The 27994-nt window shown below is 33.3% G+C and overlaps 3 protein-coding genes across 3 annotated transcripts; 2 read left to right on the top strand and 1 right to left on the bottom strand.

Annotated features, from left to right (window-relative positions):
• Nucleotides 1-1031: 1031 nt before the first annotated feature.
• Nucleotides 1032-9277, bottom strand: LOC132727790 (uridylate-specific endoribonuclease-like). The gene is made up of 8 exons (XM_060713374.1): nt 9096-9277; nt 8027-8143; nt 7263-7379; nt 5745-5859; nt 3542-3741; nt 2899-3032; nt 2475-2570; nt 1032-1392 (listed from the first exon to the last, which is right to left on the bottom strand). Exons 1-8 carry the CDS (start codon nt 9151-9153, stop codon nt 1162-1164), a joined length of 1068 nt encoding a protein of 355 aa, XP_060569357.1. The 5' UTR covers nt 9154-9277; the 3' UTR covers nt 1032-1161.
• A 2792-nt stretch (nt 9278-12069) lies between these two features.
• Nucleotides 12070-20109, top strand: LOC132727800 (alpha-amylase-like). The gene is made up of 8 exons (XM_060713386.1): nt 12070-12227; nt 13227-13369; nt 14678-14829; nt 16104-16744; nt 17462-17570; nt 18428-18518; nt 18963-19293; nt 19965-20109. Exons 1-8 carry the CDS (start codon nt 12176-12178, stop codon nt 19976-19978), a joined length of 1533 nt encoding a protein of 510 aa, XP_060569369.1. The 5' UTR covers nt 12070-12175; the 3' UTR covers nt 19979-20109.
• A 1959-nt stretch (nt 20110-22068) lies between these two features.
• LOC132727787 (alpha-amylase-like) lies at nt 22069-27979 on the top strand. The gene is made up of 8 exons (XM_060713370.1): nt 22069-22228; nt 22537-22676; nt 23570-23721; nt 24059-24699; nt 24836-24944; nt 25672-25783; nt 27210-27540; nt 27856-27979. Exons 1-8 carry the CDS (start codon nt 22180-22182, stop codon nt 27891-27893), a joined length of 1572 nt encoding a protein of 523 aa, XP_060569353.1. The 5' UTR covers nt 22069-22179; the 3' UTR covers nt 27894-27979.
• The last annotated feature ends 15 nt before the right edge of the window (nt 27980-27994 follow it).

Here is a 27994-nt window from a genome sequence, read left to right on the forward strand (position 1 = left end):
GTTAGAAGTTCTGACCAAGCAAAAAAACCATTGCACCAGGTTCCCCAGGTTCCACAAAGGGCCTCTGTGACGGAGTGGTTAAGGTCGTTGACTTCACCAAGGACGTTTGATTCTTTCATTTGAGGAAGTTATCCAGCTAGCTTAGTGAACGTCGGTGGTTATACACAAGTACCCGCCCGAGTCTCAAATACTGAAATAATGCTCTCTCCACCAGTAAGCTGTGAAGTCGCAATAAAACCTCTTCTGTGTTGGTACGACGTAACCACCCCCAGCACACACACGCACACACAAAGAAAATAAAATCAAAATGTTATAGCCAAATACTAAGTGGTTGAATTGAACTTGTTAATACTTGTTAATCTCTGATGATGATTTTGATTTAATTAAGTCTTATCATATTCCCTACACAAGTTCCTGGAACAGATTTGCCTTTGCCATTCTTGATTCTGTCGCAAACATACTTTTGTCAGAATGCCAAAACGTTACGTCTTCCATCCGATGCTTTGCATCAAAACATAAGTAATACGTTACTACCTTTTAAGTTAAATATGATTTTATGTTGGGTACATTTGTAATACATTCTTTTAAGGTAAGTGTGGTTTTCATATTGTGAAGAAGTAAAACGTTACTACTGTCACGGCATTGAACTGTTCACTTATTAGTGTAGATAGTGCTTAAGCGGCCGGATAGCTCAGTCCGTAGAGTCGCGGTATGGTACTCCGAAGGTCCCGGGTTCGAGTACCGGTCAGGCTGCACATTTTTCTCATCCTGTGTCAGTACCTTTAAAGTTAAATGCGTTTTCATATTGTTAAGAAGTAATTCGTTTCTACAGTTGACCTTGTTTCCATTAGTCTAACAACTATATTTTTCGTTCAAGGCCATCTCTGTATCAATATATTCATTAACATTTCAAATGATATAAAACACACAAGGAGAGATGTGTAGAAAGACTAAAACTTGAAACGCTGATAACAACAACAACAATAACAACAACAACAACAACAACAACAACAACAACAGAACATTTATAGTATGAATAATATACTTTTATTCGCATGTACTAGTATAACGTTGATAAAAAAAATGAAGTAACCAGCATTATATTTGTCCATCGTGAATATCTGTCAGAATGTATTCAAAGTTCCCGTGAAAATCGTTCCCTTAAACAGCCGGATATGCAGAACCGATCTGGCTCCCGGCTTTATGACTGATGTCATAGGTCTGTATGGATACACTGTTGCCTTTCAGGGAGAAGTTGCAGCGGGCGTTGGGGTGCGACAGGGCACAGATTGTGTAAACGGCTAGATCGAACTCAGGACTGGTTCCCAGAAAAAACGAACCTTTTGATTTGGTGCCGCCGAACCACCGGAAAGCCGCCGCCTTTATGTTTGGCTGCAAAATACATAACTTTTTATTTAGTTAATACATGAGAGTTAGTTACAGTTTAAGCAACATGCACCGATCCTTTAAATATTCAAAGTGTTTGACATATAATATCTTTGTACGGCTAAAACATGCTTTCATTTATATACCATTGAAGTTACCAACGAGCCTATATCATATATCTGTTCACTTTACTTTAGTAGATTGTCATACCTCTTTACAAAATGAGAATGTAATGTCAAATCTCTTAAATCAAACAGACTTGTCAGCACGTCATAGAGCTTAAATGGATCCTCCGATTTATATTTACCTTCCAGATTTGAATTAAGGTAACGATTTGCATTAGATTAAAAAACTGTTTATTTCCTCAAACATTATTTATTGCTTAAAGAAAAAGAAGGAAATCCCTTTTACGGGATAAAAATCCAAATGTCATCTAGCTTGGATAGTTGCTATGATATATGCATAACACTTATTACACCCAAAATCATAAATGTGACGCCCCAATAGTTCAATTTTTAGAACACAAGACAACACAGCTTTTCCTAGTTCTGATGCGTTACAAACATCAACAATCTGATTAAAATCAGCTCCTTATTAACGCTTCGCATTAGGATCTGACGGGCACCAATAGGAGGTCACCTTCACGTAACCTTTCAAACAGCCTATCATCGGTGAGCTTTCACAACTTTGAAAGTGATGTGGTCCGCTAGAAAATTAATACTAAGTATGTGATTTTCACGATTACAAAAACAAACATGGCGTTGACCATTCAACCGGCAAGTAAACTAGCAAAACAATTTTACCCATTAAAAATTGAGTCTTTTACTTCCAATTTACTTTTTTAAAATTACTTTTTTTTCTTACAAAAATTAACAATTTGTTTTACTTTCACGGCCATCGATATTTTGATACTTCGTCTAATACCTTTCTGTAACGTACAGTTTGATTGCTTAGCTAAAAATAGCTTTCTCGGGAAATCCGAATCAAAATGAAGGCGAAACAAATACGGTGGCAATCAGATCTTCATGCAAGAAATAACTTTAGTAGATCTGAACGTTAGTCAGATTGAAACATGAAAAACTACAAACCTCTGACTGGGAGACCATTGACGTGTATGTTAGATCACCTGCTTTCTCTTGTAGGTAAAGTTGAATCCAGCTATGAAATCCCGATATACTGGTTCCCTGAATTATCATAGCATAATAAAATAAATAAGAAAAGTGGTGCGATATTTTAAATGCAAACTGAACATTCAGAGTTTAGTTAAAAATAAGTGGATTCTATATTTTGTCTTATAATGCTGCACGTTTGTAACGTCGCATGTCATTGGATAATCGTGACGTTAACATAGTTTTATGTAAACAGCTGCTGTAAATTTATGAAGAAATCTTTTGTTTCTCTCTAAAAAGGAAGTTTGCTTTATTATAAATTAAATTCGTTAAGGTTATGTGATAAGGTCAAATGATATTGCAGGCAAATAAGGCTGAATTTATGTTACGAAATTTGATTGACCTTTATTTCTCCAACCATCACATGTTCGAACCCTGAACTGTCGTCAAAATTTTGACTCGAGGACCGTGGATAAAGGTTGAACCACAACTCTTTGAGGGCGTCTCTGAATGCGGTTGCACTGGTTCCGACTTTTCCTACAATAAAGATTATACTAGATATTTGAGTTTAATATTCTATATTTCGAAGTGGGAAATTGCGAATTCGTCATAGGCAGACTTCGCCATTAGCAGATTCGTTAAAAGCAGACTTCGCCAAAAGCAGACTTCGCTATAAAATGTCTCCCCGTAACTCAGCGTTAAATTTTGTCAGTACCATTCAGTTATTTAAATGAATTATAAGTTAGAAAATGTATTATATTCTCACTTAGTTTCTCTTTACATATTCTTGTCAGGAATAGCATAAAATTGTGTTTGCAATGTTTCTTATTCTATTTAAACTGCTATGCTTTTATGTAATTTCCATTTGAACCATTGCAAGATAATCTCCCTGTACTCAATTTCTACATTTTATGAAGTCTTGTAATAATTCATTACACTGAAGTAAACGGAGTACGTTCAAACCATAAGAAAAATCAATTTCGTAGACAAAAACAGTTACTGCATGAGTATTTTAAAAAGTAGTATTATAAGTATAAAGTAGATACCATTTCTAACAAGGAACGCATTGGCTAGGATCATGGATTCAGTTGCCATGACAACGTCAAGAAACGTTTCTATTTCATTGTAATTGTATTCCAGCAAGATTTCTGCAAGTCCGATCTTGCGCTCATAGTTATCCAGAAGATTTATAAACGCTTGAAACGTCGGAAGGGAAAACTTTGCTTCGTTGACATTTGTGAATAGTCTATACATAAAATAAGAAAGAACGAAAGTTGTCAGTTAAATTATTGTGTTCAATTCCAAAGTCCGTCTGTTATTAGTTTGACTTCCTGTAAAATTACATGGAAGGACTGAGTATAAGGAGAATTTTCACTGGTCATTTTAAAATTACAAACTAAAATCGGTGAATTTCATTGGTCTTTTTAAAATAAAATGTAAATGATAGTTCTAACCATTCTAACATAACATTTAAGGTATAGTTTTTGCCACTATAGAATAAAATGTAAAGGATAATCCTAAAATAAAATGTTTAGGAATGAGGAAAGTATTTAAACTGTTAAGTTAATTTGAAAATGATTTCAAAATTTATAAAGTCAAACATAAAACAAGTAAAAGAGACATCTAGAATAAAAGTTGTCCTGCTTTGAAAAATCATCAATATCAATATGCTACTGTATAATTTAATTTCAATCTTTACAAAATAGGCATTTTCTTAGCTACAAGAAATTATTATGTCATTGTTATGCAATCATTGCTAACATTTCTTTTTTTGTACTTAAAACTTAGAAATAACATAAGTTTGCATGTTAATCAGTTTTACTTCGGCCGAGTATCATTTTTAAAGATATTTCTTGCTTTCAGTTAAATTTTATTTTTAGATTGTATAGCTAACAAAAAGGATTTTGCCCTGTCATCGATAGTATATATAAAGACAAATAATCTTTTTTTTCTAATTCCGTTTCTTTTTTGTTTGGTTAAGTTTAAAGGGACTCCACTGAGGTTTGAAAGCCTAAAAACATAACATTTGAATTTCTTAGTTAATACATTAATGATTTGGGGCACTTTAAACAGAAATATATGCAAAGATAGATAAGAAAAATACTTTGAAATAAATTGAAACTCGTATTTTTATGCTTTTCTTGGCCCGATTTGAGTGAAAAGCGTTTAAAATATTTGAATAATTATTCTGGAAAAAACGAAGTGCGCGAATGATCTGAAATTTTGCACAAAGATTAGAGGTATAAACCTACAACAAATGGTACATTTATCTGGAAAAAATATTTTCAGTCCCATCATGTCAAAAAACCTCAGTGGAGTCCCTATAATGGATACACAAAATTTACCATGTCATGATTATTTGGAATAAAGATGTATATCATGACATTAGGCTTTTGAAGAAACACCCCTGGACTATAATGATTAAAATTTGAAATGTGATTTATCAGTCAGTAATCTTATGTATGTAGCGATTGGAACTGATGTAGGTCAAAACACTCGTGGGGTATTTGGCAGCTATCTTTGATGATCGAGTACATGCAAAGTTATTAAGATACCCTATGGACTTTAGATCACACATGCATCCATCGTCGAGTACATGCAAAGTTATTTAGATACCCCATGGACTTAAGATCAAATATGCAGCAGTGATATGACTGTCTGGGTGTTCTTTATGCAGTAGACACTAGATCACAGGTGCTTTAATTAATTTTGTTTGTTTGTTGGGTTAGATAGAGAGGTGGGTATTATTACTTATTCCAGTGTGAATTGCTTCTTTCGGCCTTTTTGTACAATACAACGAGAACGGTCATTTATTAAACTGATATTCAACGGCATATTGTTTTCTAAAACCATTTTCAACTTTGAAGAAATATTTTTAATATAGCTGATTATTCAGTCGCTGAGTGCTTTTGTTGGTTTTATAAAAGCCCAAAGATGCAACATTATGCTATGCAGCCGGATATTGGTCTATTTTACTTTTAGTTTATACAGTATTTATCTAGCTCGATTGTATAGGAAGCTATAAGTTTATAGACACACTTTCAAATCCGTTCCTGGAACCAACCAGTACAGAGCTATGAATGTAAAGGTTCTTGCTCAAGGACACAATGACTTATCCCCCGACGGGGTTTGAATCCATGCTACTAGCGATCATAAGGTTACTAGTCTGATGCTTTAACAACTCGGCCACGCCGCCACTTGATTTTTATTTATATCTATAATTTGTGAACAATTTACTGTTAGACATACTTATTTCCTGTTGTACTAAGAACAATTTCTGACGATGTAAAACGATTTGTGTCGCTATCCCAGATGTCATTTATTACGTCACTCAAAGGATCAACCGGGGTTACTGGGCCGCCACCTGAAAGTTTATATTTTAATATCTTAATAAGCTGTTATTTCATATTTAGACAAGAAAAACATAGCAATAAGACATTTGAGACAGAAAAAAGATCTTTAATACTTTATGATACAAACACAGCTTTACAAAATGGTTAATAATTTTGAACCACCTCTTAAACCGCACAGTTATAAGTTCGAAAATCGTAAGGCCAAAAATAAAAATTATGTTTCTTTCCCCTTCCCAACCCATTAAAATTAGGGTTGGGTAGGTAGGTAGTTAGGTAGGAAAATTATTTTTTTTATATGTGCATACTAATAAATAATCTGCATAAATATATAGTGAACTATTAAAATTAATCTGTGCAATAGTATCTGTACATACATTACCATTTTCACAACTGACATATGCAACAATTAATATTAATTACTATGCTAGCTGTCTAAAATATCAGATTAGATTGTACCTATTGAACTCTGAAAGAAAAAATACTTTCGTCCCCTAAGAACCTGAAAACATCTTTTGGGTAGGGGCAAATTTGTTGGGTAGGTAGGGAAGGCGAAAAAAGGCCTAACGGTTGAACATAAACCTCATCTTCATAAGATTTAAAAAAATAGATAGATGTTCAGCATCTTTATTTTTATTTTAACTACCATCAACATTCGTTAAACTTTGTCATTGATATATGAGCTCCATTTGAATAGCAATGAGTTGAAAAGTTCCAGATTTTTAGTTCATGCGGACGCTCATTAAATCGTTAAACGGAATATGGCGAAATATGCGGTGTGTTCACCAATCTATAACGGGTATATTAATAGTTATAAGGCTTTTTGACAGGTTATATGACCCAAAAGATGTTTATATACGGCCATATAACCTGTAAAGAATCTTTATAGCGAATTTACAATACGGCACACTTCCTTTTTAGAGCAAAACATGAAATAAACTGATTATTTCACTGCAGCCGTGTATATTGTTTATATTAACGTCACGGTTATCCAATGAAAAGCGACGTTACAAAAGTGCAGTGATTGTTAAAAAGAAGATATTGGATGAGTGTAGGTTAAAAACTGAATTTATTGAAAGAGTAATTAAATTATATTATGCGAGCCACTACTGAATGTATTGAACTCGTTGAATAAAATTATATTATGCTAGCCTCTGACTGGCAAAATTTTATTTTATTCAACGTGTTCAATAAATTCAGTAATGAACCTACACGAATTTAATGTCTTGTTTATCACATACAAAAATAAAGACCGTTTGAAGTAAAAAAAAGCCATTTTTCATTGACGCGGCTGTAGTTTAACGCTAATATTTAGCGCATCTTAACACTAGGTTTATATAACGCAAAGGACTTCGCGTCAAAATATATGCACGGCGCAAAATCAGCACGAGAAAGTGATGAAGTCAGACTTACTTACCGTTTAAGCATAGGGCATTGTAGTCCGTACAACAGTCACCATACGAACTACATAGAGTGTTACACTGACAGGGCTTTGCCGAGTTGGCCGATTGTCCACATCGTCCATAACATGTTGCTGCGACAAAAAATAACAAACTTTTTTTTTGTCAGCGACGTGTGATGAAAATGTTGATTTAAAAATTACATTATTTTAAAAGGCGGCATGGGATAAATGTGTTAGAAAATGAACAAGAAAGTGTCTGAAATAAGACATTGAACAATTAAAAGTTGTTATAGTAAACATGTATAGATCTAAATAAATGAAATCAATAAAATATTTTTTTTCTTGGATTCAAAAATTTGCCAAAAACCAAAGTTATGAAAGGGTTTTAAAGATTATTTTGTATTATCTAAAGCATAAATATTAATTATAAATTAATTATAAAAACATATTTAAAAACTGGCGGAAAATCAGAACGTTGAGATGGTGGTGGTTTTCTGCGTTTTCACTCCGGATCACGGCAGTAAGCCAAATTGAATTTACCAGAGAACAGTCACCACGTCATTCCTGGGCGGGCTGTTAAGCAGTTAAACAGTATTAGCTGCCTTCAATTTCGCATGGAACTAATAATTTCTGTACATGCCAGAGCAGACGTACAGTGGAAATGACTGTAGAAAGGATTTCATGATCATTTACAACGAAAGTGACATGCGCCGTCCGGGAATCGAGCCCGGATTGCCCTTGTTGTTTGTTTAGTCATAACAAAATTTTGTATTTCATACCTCCAAGACAAATGGTACTATAATCCACGCAGCAGTCCTCAAAGTTGATACAAGCCGAGTTACACTGACAGTTGTAATTTGAGTTTACTCCTTGGCCACACCTACCGGCGCATGAATCTATATATATGATATAAAATAGTTCCAATTGTTACATCATAATGGTGTAATAAAGAAATGTACAATTCAAGGATACGAAACTGTAGCAAAAACCATTCCAGTAACAAACAGTGATATTTTTGTTATGTTATTTAACTTTGGAAAACTAATTTGTAATTAAGCATTTTTACTCATTTTGTGTTATGAATAAAAATAAAATCATGTTGATATTCTTTTCGATACACGTGCGAACTACTTTAATTCGCAATTAAAAGAAAATGAGTGCACGCTTAGCGCAACACAGTAATTAATATCTCTATAATGATAATAATAATAATAATAAATAATAATAATAATAATAATAATAATAATAATAATAATAATAATAATCATAATCATAATCATAATAATAATAATAATAATAAAAATAATAATTATAATGATGATGATGATGATGATGATGATGATGATGAATAAAACTTTCGAGTCCGCTTCATGGAACCAACCAGTATTGGCATCATTTGAAACAAAAACATAGTTGTGTGCCGATTAGGGCTCAAGCCCATGATGTCTGGGTTGAGAGGCAGACACTTTATCTACTAGGCCACAGTTTCTCTTATTCCGCTCGAAACGAGGCAGACATTTATTGATGAAAATAACCATATTTTGAATAAATATGAAAAGTTTTTTTTTTTTATACATAAAGCTCTTAAAAGTCTGATATATATTTTTCATCAGTTTATATAGCTTTTTTAAGTGCTTGTAGTATAGGGGCGTGCCGCTTTAATGCATCGAATTTAATTGTTTTACATCAATTATTTTTTGTGATCAATTATAATTTATTACCACAAACATGGAATGCGGCAACGGCATAATTGCATTATTCATGAGTATTTTGTTTTGTATATATATTTGCATAAATTATCATTCATGCATAACATAAAAATACATCACTTTAAATAATTTTAAATACCTGCAGAAACATTTAGAAATATTCCAAAAAGAATCACGACGCCCTTGAAGAAAGTCATAGTTCTTCCCCCAATGAATCCTCCTCGCTCGTTAGAAAATAACACGCAGACGACACCGATTTTTATTAAATTTAAGGCATCATAAATATTGCTGAAAACTAATTTTAAGTTTAGAATTGATAAGATTTGTTTTGGTACCGTCAAACTTGTAGTTCAGTACACCTCGGAACTAAAAAATAGCTTCATGGTTCTTCACGTCTTTGTGGGGCGTCTATAGCTGAGTGGTAAAGGTCGTTGACTTCACACCACTTGCCACTCACCGCCGTGGGTTCGAATCCCGATAGGGACTTTGGACTTTTGTGTAAGGAAGTTATCCAGCTAGCTTACAGAACGTAGGTGGTTCTACTCAGTTGCTCGTTCGTGCCTGAAATAATGCACGAAATGGCACACCAGGTTGACTTATACTGTGTTGATGCGATGTAAAAACAAAAACCTGGCGTCTAAAAATATTTTGTTTTAAAATGACCTGTTATTTACAATCGTCTCTGAACAAAGACCAGTCATTTGATACGGGTTTGACAATCCGTTCATTTTAAATTGATTTTTTTTTCAAAATCTTAAAAAAGCGTACCACTAAAATTTAAAAAAAAGGCTAAAGAAAGATCAAGATTAAATTCAAGGCAAAGTTACTGCCAAAATTCGAATTGCAGCGGATATATCTGTACTGTTTATTTAAAGGAAATCTCACATACAGGCTACCATTTCAGCCACCTTAACCACTCAGACACGGAGGTCCGGATACACGAAATAAGCAGAGATGAGATACACAAAGTTGAAAGAGATAATCATACTGGGACCAGTAAAATCAGAAGTGAACACTGTTTCTTCAACAGTTAACGTTGTGTTCCCCAGAGTGTTATGAAGTACACTGTATTAGAACGTTGGTTTCTGTTTAGAGTTTGAATTTCTCAACTTGATATGGGAGTTATTGCCCTTTAAATGTTTTTCATTTATCATATACGAGCATCGTACAAAGCTTTTTAATAGCTATTCTTTTAGATATAAACATGTACTTTTTTATCGAAAGTTATGTACATTGTACTAGAAAGTTGGTTTGTGTTGAGAATTTGAATTTCTCATCTTTATACGTTAGTTATTGCCCTTTAATTTTTCATATATCTAATATAAAGCATTTTCATAGTTGTTAAATATCCTCGGTCAGTTCATAATGTGTTATCTCGAAAGTTAGGTACAACGTTCTTGAATTTAGGTTTGTGTTAATAATTTGAATTTCTCAACTTGATTTATAGGAGTTACTGCCCCTTTTATTATATATAAAATAAAGCATTTTTAATTGTTGTTAACAAAATTTCTCCATGGTGGATTTTTTCAAAACGTATGTTCACTGTATTTACTAGGATGTAGATGTGCATGAAACAAAGCATTTGAATTATTTTCCTGCTTCATACGGAAGTTATTGTCCTCTAAGTTGTTAAATATAGGGCCTATTCAATATAAAGCATATATTTTTTCCGGAGCATGACTTAAAACATAATAGGTGGATAGATCGTATCATTTAATCGTGTCCGAGAAACGTCACTCTTTTGTTTAATTTTAGTTATTACGCTTTGTAATTTTAATGGTTCATAAATATTATAAGTTCAGTCTCTGACAATAATGTTACTTTAAGGGAATCGATTTTTTGGCTAACTGGTCTAAAGCGCTGTTACTTTGTTTGTAAGCTCAAAGTCGCGGGTTCGAATTCGTCCCAAGGCACGAATTTTTACTAATATATTTGCATCTTTCTGTTCCAGAGAGCTTGCAACTTCGTAGGTAGAAATATTTATAAAAGAACAACTTAGTGACAAAGAAACATAACCCTTTTTGAATTATTTATTAAAGGTATAAAGTAATTTCCCTTTGTAATATTTCATATTCAATATTCAATTTTTGTACAAATCATAACTAAAAAAGATCAATTTGGAGGTATTAATTAAAAATTTAAAGATTAAAATATAGATGTTAAGGGTAACAAATCAGTCAATATCTATGCTAGAGCTATTATTATAGTGACCTACAATTATGATCCCAAAGTCATGTATTAAGTACCAATTGAACAACTTCAAGAGATTGAAAGATTAATGTGATTAACCAAGAAGTTCAAAAAGAGTCATATTTCCGTCAAAACTCAGGTTAGAGTTATGGGCCTCCGATTACATGACATACGCAATCGTTCAAGAAGTTAAAGTAAAACATTAAACAAATTATTAACAAAAAATATATGTAATTGGTCCGGACACTTTTCCCAATTGAAATGAACTGATTTTAGAAGTAACCTACAAAATATAATCTCATCATCATCATCATCATCAGCAGCAGTAGCAGCAGCATCATTACCACCATCACCACCACCATCATTTTCATCTTCATCATCTTCAACATAAACATCTTCGCCGTCGTCTTCATCATCATCATCATCATCATCATCATCATCATCATCATCATCATCATCATTATCATCATCATCATCGTCATCATCATTTCCATAACCCTCCTCACCACCACCATTATCATCATCATCATCATCAACAAAGAAACTTTAGCATCATAACCAACGTTGTCTTTATCAACTGCTTCACCGTTTTCGTCGTCATTGTTAACATGTTATAATACATTATATGAAAGTACACTGGCCTTACGTGATATTAAACACGTGTCATTTATTGTTTTCACGAAAGACAAATGCAAGCCCTACTCGGTAAAAAAGAAACATAGTAGTGAATCAAAAGTTGAGTCATCATGAATTATGTTGTACAGCGTTTACGTGTCCTGTTGTAAAATCCCACCGTGTTGGCGTTAGTTAACAAATGATATGTTGAAATTTCATTCTAAGAAAATAAATTAAAACCAACAATGCGGATTTTTTGCGTTTTTGTCTTTTATTTAACATATATATTTTTATATTTTATATTTTAACATCCTACAAAATTACCAAAGTCAATCCCATATAAGCTGGCTCAAATGTATAAATAGGCAGTTTCTGAATTTAATTAACATTTAGTTTTAATATCTAAAAACGTACATGAATATGTTATCCTTTATTTTGATATTTACAGTTGTGAACATTCCGCACGGTAAGTGTATGCATATATTAAATCATCTATTTTACTATGCATTGTACACTTTGTTTAATTCTGTTGGCTATATGAGAAGTTAATAATAAGTGATACTTACATCAGGTAAGTTTGTAAATTAATCGACTTTTTTTTAAAATCATACTTTAAATGAAATACTGAGAAATATTGATGAAATAAAATACGTATTTTCATTTTCAGTATTTTCATTGTAAAAAGTTATTTTTCATTGCAGTGAAACATATTTTCCGTATTTTCATTGCCATCTTGTCTACTTTTTTTTCAAAATTCGACTGATACACAAAATTAAAAGAGAAGTCTTTGGAATTGTAGGGTAAAAAAAGAACAAAGAATATAATAAACAGAAAATTCAAGTGTTTTTTTTATAAATATGTGATTTATATCATCTCATCGTAAAAATTATATTTCACTCTTGGCTGCCGCCACTTATGAAATATTTAGTTTCATACTACTCGATAAAAATAAATCTCGTATTTTTATGGTATGAAAACATCATATTTCACTCTTGGCTGCCGCCACTCATGAAATATTTAGTAAATATGCAGCACTGATAGTGTTTATTTCGTTTATTTATTTCGAGAGCTCTTTTTTAACTCGACTTATTGACATTGTCTTGGTCTATTTACTTGACATATTGCCTGATTAAATAATTCGTCATTAAGCTATTTTTTGTTTTAGTTTAACAGATGAGATTGATCATTTCTATAGAGGATATTATTTTAAATGCATCCAATCCATGCACTTTTGTTTTTCTATGTAATTGTTTTTAAAGTGTATTGTATTGAGTAGATTAAGTTTAAAGGCACATTATGCACATTTTTTACTTCTTTAGAAAGGGAACATATGAGTTTTAGGTCTGTAAGTAATGGTTTTAGAGCATGTTTCCTAAAAATGTAGAGCTAAATTTAAATGATTTATAATATAGGAATGTACTAGACAAATGTTATGTGTTTTCATTATGTTTTTGTTTTGTTCTAGTTGTACTGTCTGCCGGCCCCTACAGTGAGCCGCACTGCGCAGCCGGACGTGACACCATTGTTCATTTGTTCGAGTGGAAATGGACGGACATTAAGGCGGAATGCGAACGATTTCTAGGGCCTAATGGGTATTGCGGTGTACAGGTAACATCTAAGTCTGAGTATATAACAAAAAGCAAATGGGTTGGACAACAAGTTCTAGCAACATTAGAATAAATCCTTCCCAGATTAGTCATTTTAAGGTAGCCGTCGTGGAAGCCTGAAATAACGCACGTTATAGAGCCTTGGGCCGTCACCCTGTAACATGATTGAATCAAAGGGCTTCAAGCTCTGTGGTATTTTCTGATCTTTGCAATCTAAATCGTACTGTATATCTGTATGTATTTTCCTGAATAAGTTTATTTTTATATACTATAATTCATCTCACATGGCACCGAGATGCAGCGACTGCGTTTAGATTGTTTACTATAACTGTTTGAGTTTAATACATACGGAATTTTGCATGACTAGAGTTGCATCGAACAATTATTTATGTTCATTTTTTTATGACAGCCACACTTTATCCCTGCATATCGTGGCTACTGCCTTAAAAAATACGCTTGAAAAAGATAGTTGCCTCGACTGAGATTTGAACCCAAGACCTCTTACACCCTTAACGAGCGGGTTACCCCTGCACTTTGGGGAAGTTATACAAAGAAAGCCTGAAAAAAATCATGTTCATGTAATTCTAAATTTAGAATTTCCATTTCGGGTTTGAAATCCTTATTAATTACGAGGTATTTTTGTTGTTTAACACTGATGTAAATAATTTAGCGAAAGTCTTCTCGCCAAAACAGTCCGACATGTATATATTTTACTACTCGACAGTCAGATTTATTTGTGTACAACGCTCTGCAGTATTCGGTAATCGACATCGCTAAAATAGCATTCATTGATTAAAATGATATTCATCCGCGTAATTTGTGATTGTGCATTTATTGACATTTCTATAAGCCAACGCTACTTTGCGTTGTAATTTGTTGGATACTTGTAACAAAATGAAAATATTTCTTTCTTTTAAATCGGTAGTTTTAAGCTGTTTTGAGAACTACTTGTTGTTAGGTTTGTCGTGCAAGTCTGTGTCAGAGATTGAATGTCAGCATTATATTTCTTGATCTGCGATCAGAAAATACAAAAACGACATTTCTTTTTTTTGTGAAAATGTGCCTTAATTTTAAAAATAGCATAGTTTCTAAAATAATATAATGACGAGTACAAAAGTTTTTAAAAAAATACAAAAAACTACAGCAAGACGTTAGAAAGAAATAAAAACTTGGTAAATCTTGGGATGTTCCTTGTCAATACAAAAGTTTATTTGAATTACTAATTAAGTAAAGTATAAGTAAAACAATGCAGGCGCGGTTACCTAATATATGTAATCAAATATTTCATGAAGATTTTTATGACTAACAGATCTCGCCTCCAAACGAGAACGCAATAGTCACCAACCCAAACAGACCATGGTATGAACGGTACCAGCCCGCAAGTTATAAATTAATCACCAGGAGCGGTAATGAGCGGGAGTTTAAAGACATGGTAACAACGTGTAACAAGGTTGGTGTGAGGTAAGAGACGAAATACTTCGTTAAAGGCCCATCAGAAATGTTTTTATTTCTCAAAAGTACTTTTAATTTGGTGTACTTTTATAGTAAACAAAAAGTTACTGATTGGTGAATTACCTGAACCATCTTTTTTCTGTTGCTTTTTGGAAATAAGTATAGTTATAGTGAATTACTATTTTTGTTACGGAAGTCAGAATACTACTTTGTTTACATTTTGCTACTTTTATTACAAATAATTTTCGAATTTGTCGCTACTTCCTTCAAGTAATAGGCATCAAACATTCTCTGAAAATATCTTTTAAACATTATGAAATTCATGTTTGCCGTTTTTAAATATGTAAAATTTAATTGTTTCTAAGGCATAATGTGCCTTTAAGAAAAGTAATTAGCGGATATTTTAGTTTCTTGTAATTTAATATTGAATAGCATTAATATATTGTAGTTGATAATATGTATTGGTTTTATAACAATGCTCGTTGACTATATACTGATAAATACCTATACTAAAATCATTTGTATATCGAGATAACATAAGGGAAATAATTCTGCAATGCATATACACTCGGCTACGGTGATTTGTCCTGTGGAGTTATCTTTCTTATTAACATTGTTGTTTGTTTTTTAGGTTTTTTTTTAAATTTATGTTTTATGTGTATTTGTTTGTATAGATGATGTGATTAAATTTATTATTTAGTTAAACATATTTTATTTCAAACAATGATTCAACATAATAAGTAGATACATGAATGAAAAAGGATTAGAGCCGAAAGCTATAAAACTTATAAAGGTCTTCTTCTATATATTTGTACTATGCAGTTATAATTATCATGACAGTATTTGTAATATTGTTTGAAACAATGAAGTTAATTTGTTTTGACAATTATACAATATAATAGTGATTATTTTTATATGTCAGGGACATGTATCAAATCAACATTTTATACGAAGTAATAATATAAAACAAATGATTTTTATATTGAGTATAAATAAAAACACTTTTTTTGTTAAAAAAAAACTACCTCCTTGATGTGTGCTGACGATTGGATATTGGCTATATGTCAAAAAAGTAACAAAAATGACTATACTTGAGATAATATTGAAGCTCCTTTCCACGGTTATATTTGATTGATGTAGGAAAATCGCGGTATAATTTACATAATGAATATTTCATGTAAACTATATGGTATAGACCTACTTGAAAAATCTACTTAATTAATAAATCGGGTCATGTATTGACATAAGTGCGTTATGTATATGACACCTTTTTATTTTCAGAGAATTTATGTAGACGCGGTAATAAACCATATGACCGGAGGTTTCTCCGGAAATGGTACGGCGGGCAGTTATTTCGATGGTGCAAATTGTGACTTCCCCGGCGTTCCATACGGTAGTGGGGACTGCAACGGCCCTGACTTGTGCCATACAAGTGATGGGTCAATTCATAACTATGGAAACGCCATAGAAGTCCGCAACTGCAGATTATTTACTTTAGCCGATCTTCGTCTATCCGAAGACTATGTAAGAGGTAAAATTGTGGACTACATGAATAAACTTATTGATATAGGAGTGGCTGGATTTCGGGTGGACGCTGCGAAACACATGTGGCCCGGTGACCTTCACATCATTTTTCGGATGTTAAATGACCTTAGAAGTGACGTATTTGGGACAAGCAGAAGACCTTTTGTTTTTCAAGAGGTTATTGACATGGGCGGTGAGCCTATAAAAATGTCCGAATATTTCGGTACGGGGAGGGTTACTAACTTTATATACGGTGTAAAGCTAGCAGACATTTTCTTGCATAATTCGAATCAGGCCAAGTGGTTGGACAGTTGGGGCGAAAGATGGAGTATGCCTAATACGAATGATGTAGTGGTGTTTCTTAGTAACCATGACAACCAAAGGGGTCATGGCGCGGGAGGTAAGAACATTTTACAGTTTCTTTATTATTTATCTAACCACTACAATGATTGCCTTTTTCCTTATGTGAAAGACTTTCAAGCCAACTTCTTTTAAATATTTGTACAATGTGACCATACCCCGGGGCCTGTCTACACTTTTGCCCGATTCAGAAGTATCCTTTCTTATATTATTATAAATATCTTTGCTCTTACTCAACATAAAGTGCAGAACACTGTAATTATACAAGTTACCCATGGTACATTCATATTTCGAAAACATTGTTACTTTTGGTTTCCTGTTATAGTTTCTAAAAAATACTTTTTGGCCAATTACCTGAAATATCTTTTGCTTCCTGCAGATCCGTAAACATTACACAATTAAAGTGAGTTAGTGTTTTGTATGGAAGTCAATATACTACATGTACTTTGTATATTTTTACTAGTTTTATGGAAAATAATTTCACATTCAACGCTTCTTTCTTAAGGTGATATGCATCTGACATGCTTTAAAACTATTGTTTAAATTAAATAAAACTCATATTTGTCCTTTCTTTGGAAGGCATTTTTTTCTGAAGTATAATGAGCCTTTGATATAGTTTAGATTAATTTTAGGCTCGATTGCGAAAAAAAGTTCAACTGGTGTCATATAGAGGTGACAAATGAGTTTGTTTTGTTTAAAAATTGACAACATAAAAACATTTTACGGATGTATTTTGATATACGACTATTTGTTACAGGGGAGCCAATTACATTTTACCATCCCAAACAGCTAAAAATAGCAACAGCGTTCATGCTTGCACATCCTTATGGTTTTCCAAGAATTATGAGTAGCTTTTACTGGAACAGGTAAATAAACACATTATAAACTCTTTCAATTAGAAAACGGACTTTTAAAAATGTACGTGCCGTTAAACATTCAAAAAAGAAAGATTAAGTTACAAAATGGTACAAAATTGTGGTTACAAATAACATATATCCGAAATTGTACACATCTAAGGGGGAAAACTCGTCAGTTACTGATGAAATTGATGGGCATAATTTATGTAAAAAAACGATTTGCATTTCAAATAGTAGAAGCGTATTCTGTACTTTCGATGATTTATCTATTTCTGTGATGTTTGGTGTGAATGTATGATTGTTAAAGGCCCATGAAACTCCAAAGTTGATCTCACTTTTATTATTTGAAAACCTTTCATTCTTGGTGTCCTTTTAAATTTTCGAAAAGAGTAACTCCTTGGCAATAAAACTAAATCATCCTTGGCTATTTTGGCGTTTTGTAATAAAATACATTTGTACAGTTGTAGTGATGTAAGTAAAAATACCATTTTCTTTACATTTGGCTACTATTATGACAACTTATTTCACATTCAGTCCAACTTTCTCCGCGTGATGATAATCCGACATGTGAAAAGATGATAAAACACGTTTGTTCTTTATAAAGATATATTATGCTCAATTTAATATTTGAAAAAAAATGATAATTACTAAACAGTTTCTTTTGAAATGTAAAATAAACATCTTTTGTGTTTTACCCTAACATGAGCATAGTACATACGTATGTATCTTTAAAGACTAAAACCTGTACTCATTTCTGAGGGTAAATGGGCCTTTAACAAGACAAATTACATGATACTTATTGTCTTATATATGTTTAATCATTCCGATCTCGTCATTCTTATCTTCCCTTGTGTATTTTCATTCAGACAGAACAACTGGGAGGGACCACCACACAACGCTGATATGAGTATTAAAGATGTTGTCATCAATCCTGACTTGACATGTGGAAACGGCTGGGTGTGTAATGCTAATTAACTCCAATATCTGCACCACAAATTTATTGTCTTAATTGATGAAATGATATTTAAGAAAGGTGTAAAGCGAACTATTTACCTGTAACTTGAATGACATTATGCCCCAGACATAGTTTCATTTATTATCATTTCATTTCAGGTAAATCGCACATACCTTTCTTTATTTATTCTACATGAAAAGACGTTTCAAATTTTCATTAAAAAAACACCCCCACTCTGACCTGAACAGAGTCAAAGAAGCAGTCATTTTATCCTTTTCATCCCACAATAACGCGTTTATTCCACGAATATATCATAAAAATGTTGTGTGTATACAGGTACTTCACATTCTATAACTGTTAGTCGAAAACCGGGATCTCACAAAAGACAACTCAAACATGTAGTGAATAATATTGAACCACACAATTTTGATTCTTTTAATTAATAGATATGTGAACATAGATGGCGCCAAATTTTCAATATGGTTGCGTTCAGAAATGTCGTTGCTGGTACTCCTCTCACAAACTTCCGGTCATATGGCGGCCAGCAGATCTCATTTTCACGGGGAGGCAAGGGGTTTGTAACCCTCGTTGGTGACGGCAGCACTCTTAATCAGACGATAAACACAGGACTTCCGGTTGGTGACTACTGTGACGTCATTTCCGGGAATTACGTGAATGGAACTTGCAGCGGTAAAGTTATACGGGTCGAAGAGAATGGTGAAGCTCATATTTCAATCAAAGGTGATGCTGACGATCCAGTGATTGCTATTCATATTGGTGAGATATACAAGGCTGTTGATATTTATTCTTTCTTGTCAAGCAGAGTGACGATCTATTTAAGAAATAATATATTCCAAACTGTGATTTTATCGCACAATAACATCACTTTATGGAGTTCGGATGCGAGGAATTATATCACGAGGGCGTAGCCCGAGTGATACAATGATGCGCATCCGAACGACAAACAGTGATGTTATCAGGCGATAAAATCACTGATTTGGATATATATTTTCGATTCTAACACGACATCAACAAATAAATGCTGCCGTACCTATTATAAAGCAAAATTGCGCTTGTTTGTTTCCGTTCTTATTTTCAGCGCGGTTATGTCACATGTGTTAAGATTACGTCACATATCTACATATAGAACGTCAACAGTGATTCTATTGCACTATTGCATAATAACACACACTTTTGGTTCTTTTTTATTCAATAGGAAAAATTCGATTCGTGTAAGAATTAAATATATATCATTATTTGTTAATTATCTATGAGTTTCCTGATGAAAATACTGTCATTCACAACAGTTACTGACATCTGTAGAAAATGATACGTGGAAGTGAAAGATTTGGCTTGCCCGGCTATAGACTACACGTGTATATTTAAAAGGAAATCAAATAAAAACAATTAAAATTAAAAAGAATATATAGAGTGCAATCTATTTTCAGGTGCAAAGATTTGAAGCCCAAAGAAGGTGACGACATAGACCGATGTACTTGTAAAATAAATAATGAAATCCATTTTTTGGCTTTGTTAACATAAACTTCACATGCTCAAACCATGCAATAAAATTAATTTAAAATATGAAATGTATTTGTCTTTGTTTTCTTGTGTTTATTTATCTCGCCGTTATTTAAATATCGTCACCCCAAAACTTTAATAGAACGATATTGAGTGTGCATGTGTTTTAGCCATCACCCTATAACGTTACAGAATAATATTGAGTGCGCATGCGTTTTAGCTAACATCAACATTTACAACCTGAAAGCTGCAGAACACAATAATGAGTGCGCAGGCGTTTAGCTACAGCCTATAACGTTACAGAAAAATAATGAGTGCGCATGCGTTTTAGCTGCTAACTGGGACCGAATATATGTTATTTTGTGTCCAAGATGTCAAGAATGCGTCATTTACATTTTTTAACGGATGGCGTTACGTAATTATACTGAGTGTGCATGCGTTTAAGCAATCAATGTTGACGGACAGTGAGTTGTTAAAGATCAACAGAGTACGAACTCGTTTGCTTGCTGGTGACCTTTAAAAAGTTTTTCCTTACTTGTGTAATGAAAGATACATGTATTATGAATGATACAATTGTTAATGAATGATACATATTTTATGAACGATACATGCGTAAAGAATGATACTTTTACTCGTATAATGAATGATACATAATAATGAATGATACATTTGTTTATGAATGATACATATATAATGAAAGAAACATGATAATGAATTGCAAATTTGTAAATGAATGATACATGTGTTATGAATGATAATTTGTAATGAATGATGCATGATAATGGATGATGCATTTGTTAATGAATGGTACACAAATATAAATAAACATATCGGCATGTCTTGTCAAACCACCACAGTGTTCAATGTAAAAATTAGCATGTATTCAAATGATAAGCTGAAGTAAACATAATAAAAGTTTAAAGGTTAAAACAATCATACTGTGGTTCTATTGGTGTTAAAGTTGTATTTCTTCTTGTTGCTGTATTACTATTAATCAGTATTAATATTAATACACAACAATCTGATCTAATTAAAAAAAATGACACAAAATTTCAGTATCTAAACTAAGATGACTGAGAGCTGTTTTTTTTTTAAAAAAAATACTTGATTATGGCTGGCTTTCAAGAAAGTGAACTCCTCTTTGGTTGTCTTTTTCATTGGGTGAGATGTACGTCGCACCAACACTGTGAAGGTCTTTTGGCGACTTTCAACGATTATGGAGAATTACATTGGGTGTGTTCACCTACCCCACCACGTGTATTATTTCAATCACGGACGGACGCCTGGGTAGGATCACTGACGTTGCGTTAAAGCTAGCTTGATAGCTTCCCCACAGGAAAGAAACTTGCGTTTATAAATGCTATATTGTAAAATAAACTATAACATAATGGAATCTTATTATAATCAGCTTCTTAATTACGCTACGCATTAGGATGTAACATTCACCCATAGGCAATCACCTTCTCGTGGTCTTTCAAACAACCAATCATTGGCGAGCTTTCATTATTTTGAAAGCGTTTCAGTTTCTAATTCTAACCGTTTGAAACCCAATACTAGTTGGCAATTTTCACGATTTCGAGAACAATTATGACGTTGACAGGTAAACTGTCAAAACAATCTTGCCCAATAAAAATTGAATCTGTCATTTCAAGTTAATGTGTTAAAACTTATTTCAAACATTTTTTTTCACTGATATACTTCTTCTAATGCCTATCTGTAAAAACCGGTTTGATTGCATGGCTAAAAATAAGTTTCTCTGGGAATCCGAATTATAAAGAAGGCGAAAATTATACGGTTGTCATCAGATCCACATGGAAGAAATAAGTAGATCTGAACTTTAGTCAGATTGTAACAAAATGTGAATTGACATCTAATGAATTTTAAAACATACGACTTTTGATGCCCTTTCACTTACACTTTCAAAGTTTGAAACTATTCAAATAATTGTAGTCATTTATTCCTTATCAAGTTAGTGTAGTTCAGTTTATTTCTGTTGAAATTAGTATAGTTCAGTCATTTAGGGACAATATTAGGTCTCAAAGTAGTACAACTATGTCGTGGCAGAAATACAGAAGTTTTGGTTGATAAGAAGAACTTACATAAGGTCATTAACGCATTCAGTTCTTCCAGACGTTCGAAAAGATGCGATTTATTTTCGCTTCATTATTTTTTACGATTTTTGTTCCGCACGGTAATATTTTCTCTCTTTTTTGCTGTCTGTATAAATGATTGATTGTTAATTTTTAAAAAATGGCGTAAAAGTGTGTCAAATTTATCATCAAGTTGAGATTTATTTAAACATTTGAGATATTTAAAAAATATAATCAGTATGGTTGTTAATATGATAGTATACATTGACAATGAACTATGTTTGATTGGTCAACGAATAAGGACCATTCTTGTTTCATCCAAATTTATGGAATAGAAAAGGAATCAAATACAGATACTTTTGTTTCATTTCCGGTGCTGTTTTTATTTTTGATACATCTTTAATTGTAGCTGTGGTCGCTGGTCCTTACAGTGACCCGCATTGCGCGTCCGGTCGTGATTCCATAGTTCATTTGTTTGAATGGAAGTGGTCTGATATCAAAGCCGAATGCCAGAGGTTTCTAGGGCCATACGGATACTGTGGCGTCCAGGTAAATAAATTGAGCCTGTGAAAATAATAAGCTTTAATGCAAAGATATTATAATATCCAATGCCATATTAGTATGAAATATTTACTTTCCTATCTATATTCTTTGCTTCGCAAACTCTAGAAATACTGTTATGTGTTGGTTCGCAAACTCTGGAAATACTATCATAAGTTGATTCGCAAATTCTACAAATACACTCATTTGTTGATTCGCAAACCCTGCAAATAATCTCACGTGAGAGATAATTGTAACATATCATCACATACAACAACAACAACAACAACAACAACAAACTCGCAGTATACACATTTTCTTTACATACATGCCATACACACTTGTCAATTTAATAAATATTTACTTACTAACCTACCTACCTATATCTATAAACAGGAGTTGAATGGCTGGAATTAGTTGTTAGACACCATGATTTGTTCAATGTATAAATGGTTGGACCACATTTATTACAGAATCTACATCCATTGGACCCCTGAAAATTGACAGGGATAAAAATCCCTGATGTTAATAGAAAAAGACAAAACATTCGCAAAATGCGATTGAAACTCTCAGAACCTGCACATTAGTTAATATATTTCTATTCAATAAGTAAATGTACAGTCTGTAGGAACAAATGTTTAATAACCTACTTTTATCACTGATTATATTGACTTTGACCCTGATAACGCTATTCCCAATTCAAAGTTGAAGAACAATCAAAGCGTACTATTATATGAAGACATCGGTAAGTAAATTAGGACTATTCAATTAAGTGACACAAAAGGTCGAACGGCGACTTTATGCTCCCGGAAGGGCATAAACATTTAAAAAATGCCCCAAATGATTCAAAGGAAAGACACATTATAAATGTACATGCTCTGCACATACTGATGTTTTTGTAGGTGTCGCCCCCGAACGAGAATGCAGTTATAACTAGTCCAAACCGGCCTTGGTGGGAACGATACCAGCCCGTTAGTTATAAGTTAATATCAAGAAGTGGAAATGAACAGGAATTTAGGGACATGGTGAACACGTGCAACAAAGCCGGTGTAAGGTGATGATCGTAATGTTGTTGCTCAATTTGTTTCAAAATGGTGTTTTTTTTAACACATGAATATTTTTAATGCATATTTGTGAAGATATTCAGCTAGATTATCATTCAGCTTTTTATGAAAGCAAACGAAAAGGAAACCATGCATTAAAATATTGACATTCGGTTAAAAATAGTAGAACTTTTTTCTTTTTATTATTGTCCTTATCATTCCATATAAAAAAGAACTTTTAGGTTTAAAAATATGCATCTATATTAAATGCGTTGCATTTCACCAAAACATTTTTGACTTGTTGTCCATTATTCTCTTACACCTTACGTATTTTTTTCTATCGTACAGAATTTATGTCGACACCGTTATAAATCACATGACCGGCGGATACACCGGAACCGGAACTGGAGGCGACCAATTCGACGGTGTAAGCTGTACTTTTCCAGGTGTACCTTTTAGTAGTAAAGACTGCAATGGCCATGACAATTGCCATACAACCGATGGTTCAATCCATAATATGAACGACCGCGAAGAGGTTCGCAACTGTAAACTTTTTGGACTTGCAGATCTTCGACTGTCAGAGGATTATGTGAGGGAAACAATTGCCGGGTATTTTAATCATCTTATTGATATGGGCGTTGCTGGCTTTAGAGTTGATGCGGCGAAACACATGTGGCCAGGAGATCTGGAAAATATCTTTTCTAGACTTCATAATTTAAGGAGCGATGCTTTTGGCTCCGGGAAGAAACCGTTTATGTTTCAAGAGGTAATCGACCAGGGCGGTGAAACAATTAAAATGTCCGAATATTTCAATACTGGGAGAGTTACTAACTTTGTGTATGGTATTAAGCTAGCTGACGTTTTCCTCCGAAATTCAAATCAAGCAAAGTTGCTTGGTAACTTCGGTGAAGGGTGGGGAATGCCAAGTAGAAATGACGTCGTTGTGTTTTTAAGTAACCATGACAACCAGAGAGGTCACGGAGGTGGCGGTAAGTGATTTTTCCGTTAAAATGATTATATCAAAAATAATAGAAAGAAAGCCCGCTTAATCCGTTTTAAAATTTAACAATCCATTGATACATTAGTAATTGTATCTTTGTGAATATAACTGACTTTATCTTTAAGGTGCACCCATCACCTTCTGGGACCCGAAGCCGATGAAAATTGCAACAGCATTTATGCTTGCTCATCCTTATGGCTTCCCGAGGATAATGAGTAGTTATCGCTGGAACAGGTAACAATTCTTTATGTATGCACACCATGGTCTTAAATACGGACAAACAATTGGTCCAATGTGATTAGATTATAATAATTGTTTTAGACGCATTTACAAGGACTTAATATTGTTTTACTTAAAGCTCATTTTGCCTCAGAAATAAAGATTTTTTTATAAAATCGTAATAATTGATTTAGAACATGTGAGATACTTTCGACTTTTGAAAATATAGCTAAATATGAAGTGGATTGTCATAAAGATAGCAAAATGTAAACAAAGTAGTAATTTCACTTCCATACAAAATACTAATTTACTATTATAACTATACTATTTGAAGAAACGCGAAAGAAGTAATGGATGGCTCAGCTATATTGTCAATGAGAATTTTTTTTGAAACTGAGAACACAAACATAAAAAAACCTTTGAGAAATGATTTTAGGATTAATCGGGTTTTACAATCCGTGTTCATTTAAGCCTACCTTAAAGTGTCGCTGTAATATGACGAAATTCAAAATGCCTATATGTGTAGTATTTTAAGTCTGATCGTGTTCTTAAGTAAAACACTGTTGCTTAATCACATGGAGGAATCTAACGTCCTTGTAGGATTCGAACACGCAGCGGTGAGTGTCAAATGATTCTAAGCCGGATACCTTTACTACTTTGTTATTGATGACTCTATTCTTGTAAATTTGCATTCTAATACATTATATTCCTTAATGTATCTATCTTGTGTTGATAAAAAAAGAACTTTCGACGGCGGAGATGACACAAATAACTGGCAAGGACCACCCCACAATGCCGACATGAGCACACAGTCTGTTGTTATCAACTCTGACATGACATGCGCTGGTGACTGGGTATACCACTTATTGTTTGATTTTACGATATTCAAGATTGACATTTTAATTAGTACTACTCGTCCTTTTGAATTATGTACATTCCGAAATTTATGCAGTTATATCAGTTATGTTTCTTTCATACCATTTGTATGTAAAACGCCCAAATTTTGTTATAATTATTGAAAAAAAAAGATAAAAAAGATCAACAAGGAAAGGCAGCGTTCAATGAACGCAACCCGCACATGACCCAGCAACACTTTGCTTCACAATACCAAGATACTAAAATAGAGTTCAAGCATAAGCAGCGTAAACCTTAGAAAATTCTAAGGCAAGTTTATAGCCACGGGTGTTTGGGACTCAAAATATATTGATAAATTACATGCCTGCAGGTACTTCAATAACATAATACTTTGCAAGTCTTATTGAAGAATTAAGTTTTGCTATAAATGAAAACCTAAAGGGGGATCTAACTGCCGGTGTCATTCCTTTTGAAGAATGATGCCCCTGTGCACAAGTCCATAGTTCACACGTTCATTCGTAAGTGCAAGTATGAGCACTTAAATCACCCGCCAGTCAAGACATGGACTAAAATGATCATCTTCTGTTTCTAAATTTGAAGTCCCACTTGCGTGGAACGAGATTTCAGGGCAATGATAACTCAATGCTGCAACACAAGCTCGGTTTGGGGTCAAAACAGATGAATTGTACTAGTATTTGAAAGGCATATACTGCCTAAAAGGAAATTGGACCAGATGCATTGAGGTAAAGGTGGTTCTAGTGGAAATAAATGTTGAAACCATCTGTGACTTCAACGAACTTATTGAAATACCCTCGTACATGCTAATTCAGTTTATAACATTAATATACATGTGTTTATGACGCGAATTAGTTATTATAAGCACAACCGTCTGGTTAGCTCAATAGGCTACATATATACATTTTTACCATAACCATAACCGTCCAATAAGCTCAAACGGTGGACTGGGGATCGATTTCTTGACGGAGCAGGTCATGTTCGTTGTGAAATCTTTTCTTTAGTCATTCGCACTTTACCTCTGCTCTGGCGTGTACAAAACTTATCGATTCTATGCGAAAATAAAGACACTAGTACTGGTAAGCAGCCTGTCCTGATCGATACGGTGACTTAATTGTGCTCTGGTGCATACTGTCGTGATCCGGAGGGCAAACCACTATAATGTCGTTGGTATGCTTCTGACTGATTGCCGATAACATGGTTTTTTAGTTAAAGACAAATTTTTGTTGTTAAATAAGGAAACTGTTAAGCACATTTATTGTTTCAAAATTAAAGCCTTACTCAACCCACTACATGTATTTGCAAATTTGATTAGAATGTAAGGTTATCGGACATACCTTCTATGAATTTTTCAAATGAAAGCAACATACCTCTTAGAATTTCATAATTGATACTAATGTGTATTTGAAGGTGTGCGAGCACAGATGGCGTGAAGTTTATAATATGGTTGCGTTCCGAAATGTTGTCGCCGGCACGCCTCTGAATAATTTCCATTCGTACGGTAATCAGGCCATTTCCTTTTCACGAGGGGATAAAGGATTCATCGCACTTGTTGGTGACGGAAGTTCTATAAATAGTAATATTTATACTGGACTTCCGTCTGGAAGTTATTGTGACGTAATCAGTGGAAATTATGACAATGGCTCGTGCACTGGAAAGACAATTCACGTTGATGGAAGCGGAAATGCACATATCAACGTAAATGGTCACACAGACGACCCTATGGTCGCTATCCATGTTGGCAAGTATTTTACATAAATCTTGAACAAGTATTATTTATTTATTATAGTAATTTCATTTCATATCAGATTTAACTTAACATCTTACATGCACTTGTCATAATAAAAGTTGTTAGCAATTTCATACGACAGCCAATTTGTTTTCATTAAGCCAGAAGATAAATATATAAACACAAAAATCTTTAAGTAATTTCGTTAAAACAACTTAGGCATTCTTTTCATTAAGCATTTTCTTTCAAATTATTTTCAGGTAGACTTGCAACACGATTGTTAACTTATTTCTTCTTTTAGATAAGCGTTTTTTGTTGTTGTTTTAGGTGCAAAAGTGGGCAGTCCTAAGAAAGTCACAACATAGATGAACTTCAAAATGTAATTTATGATATGTTTAAATAAATTTTTATTTGACCCGATTCATATATAAAATTGTGAAAAAATTACAAAGTGTTGTAGTATTTC

This window comes from Ruditapes philippinarum, unplaced genomic scaffold (genome assembly GCF_026571515.1).
Source record: "Ruditapes philippinarum isolate M1 unplaced genomic scaffold, ASM2657151v2 ctg432_1_1_1_1, whole genome shotgun sequence".
Classification (NCBI taxonomy): Eukaryota; Metazoa; Mollusca; class Bivalvia; order Venerida; family Veneridae; genus Ruditapes; species Ruditapes philippinarum.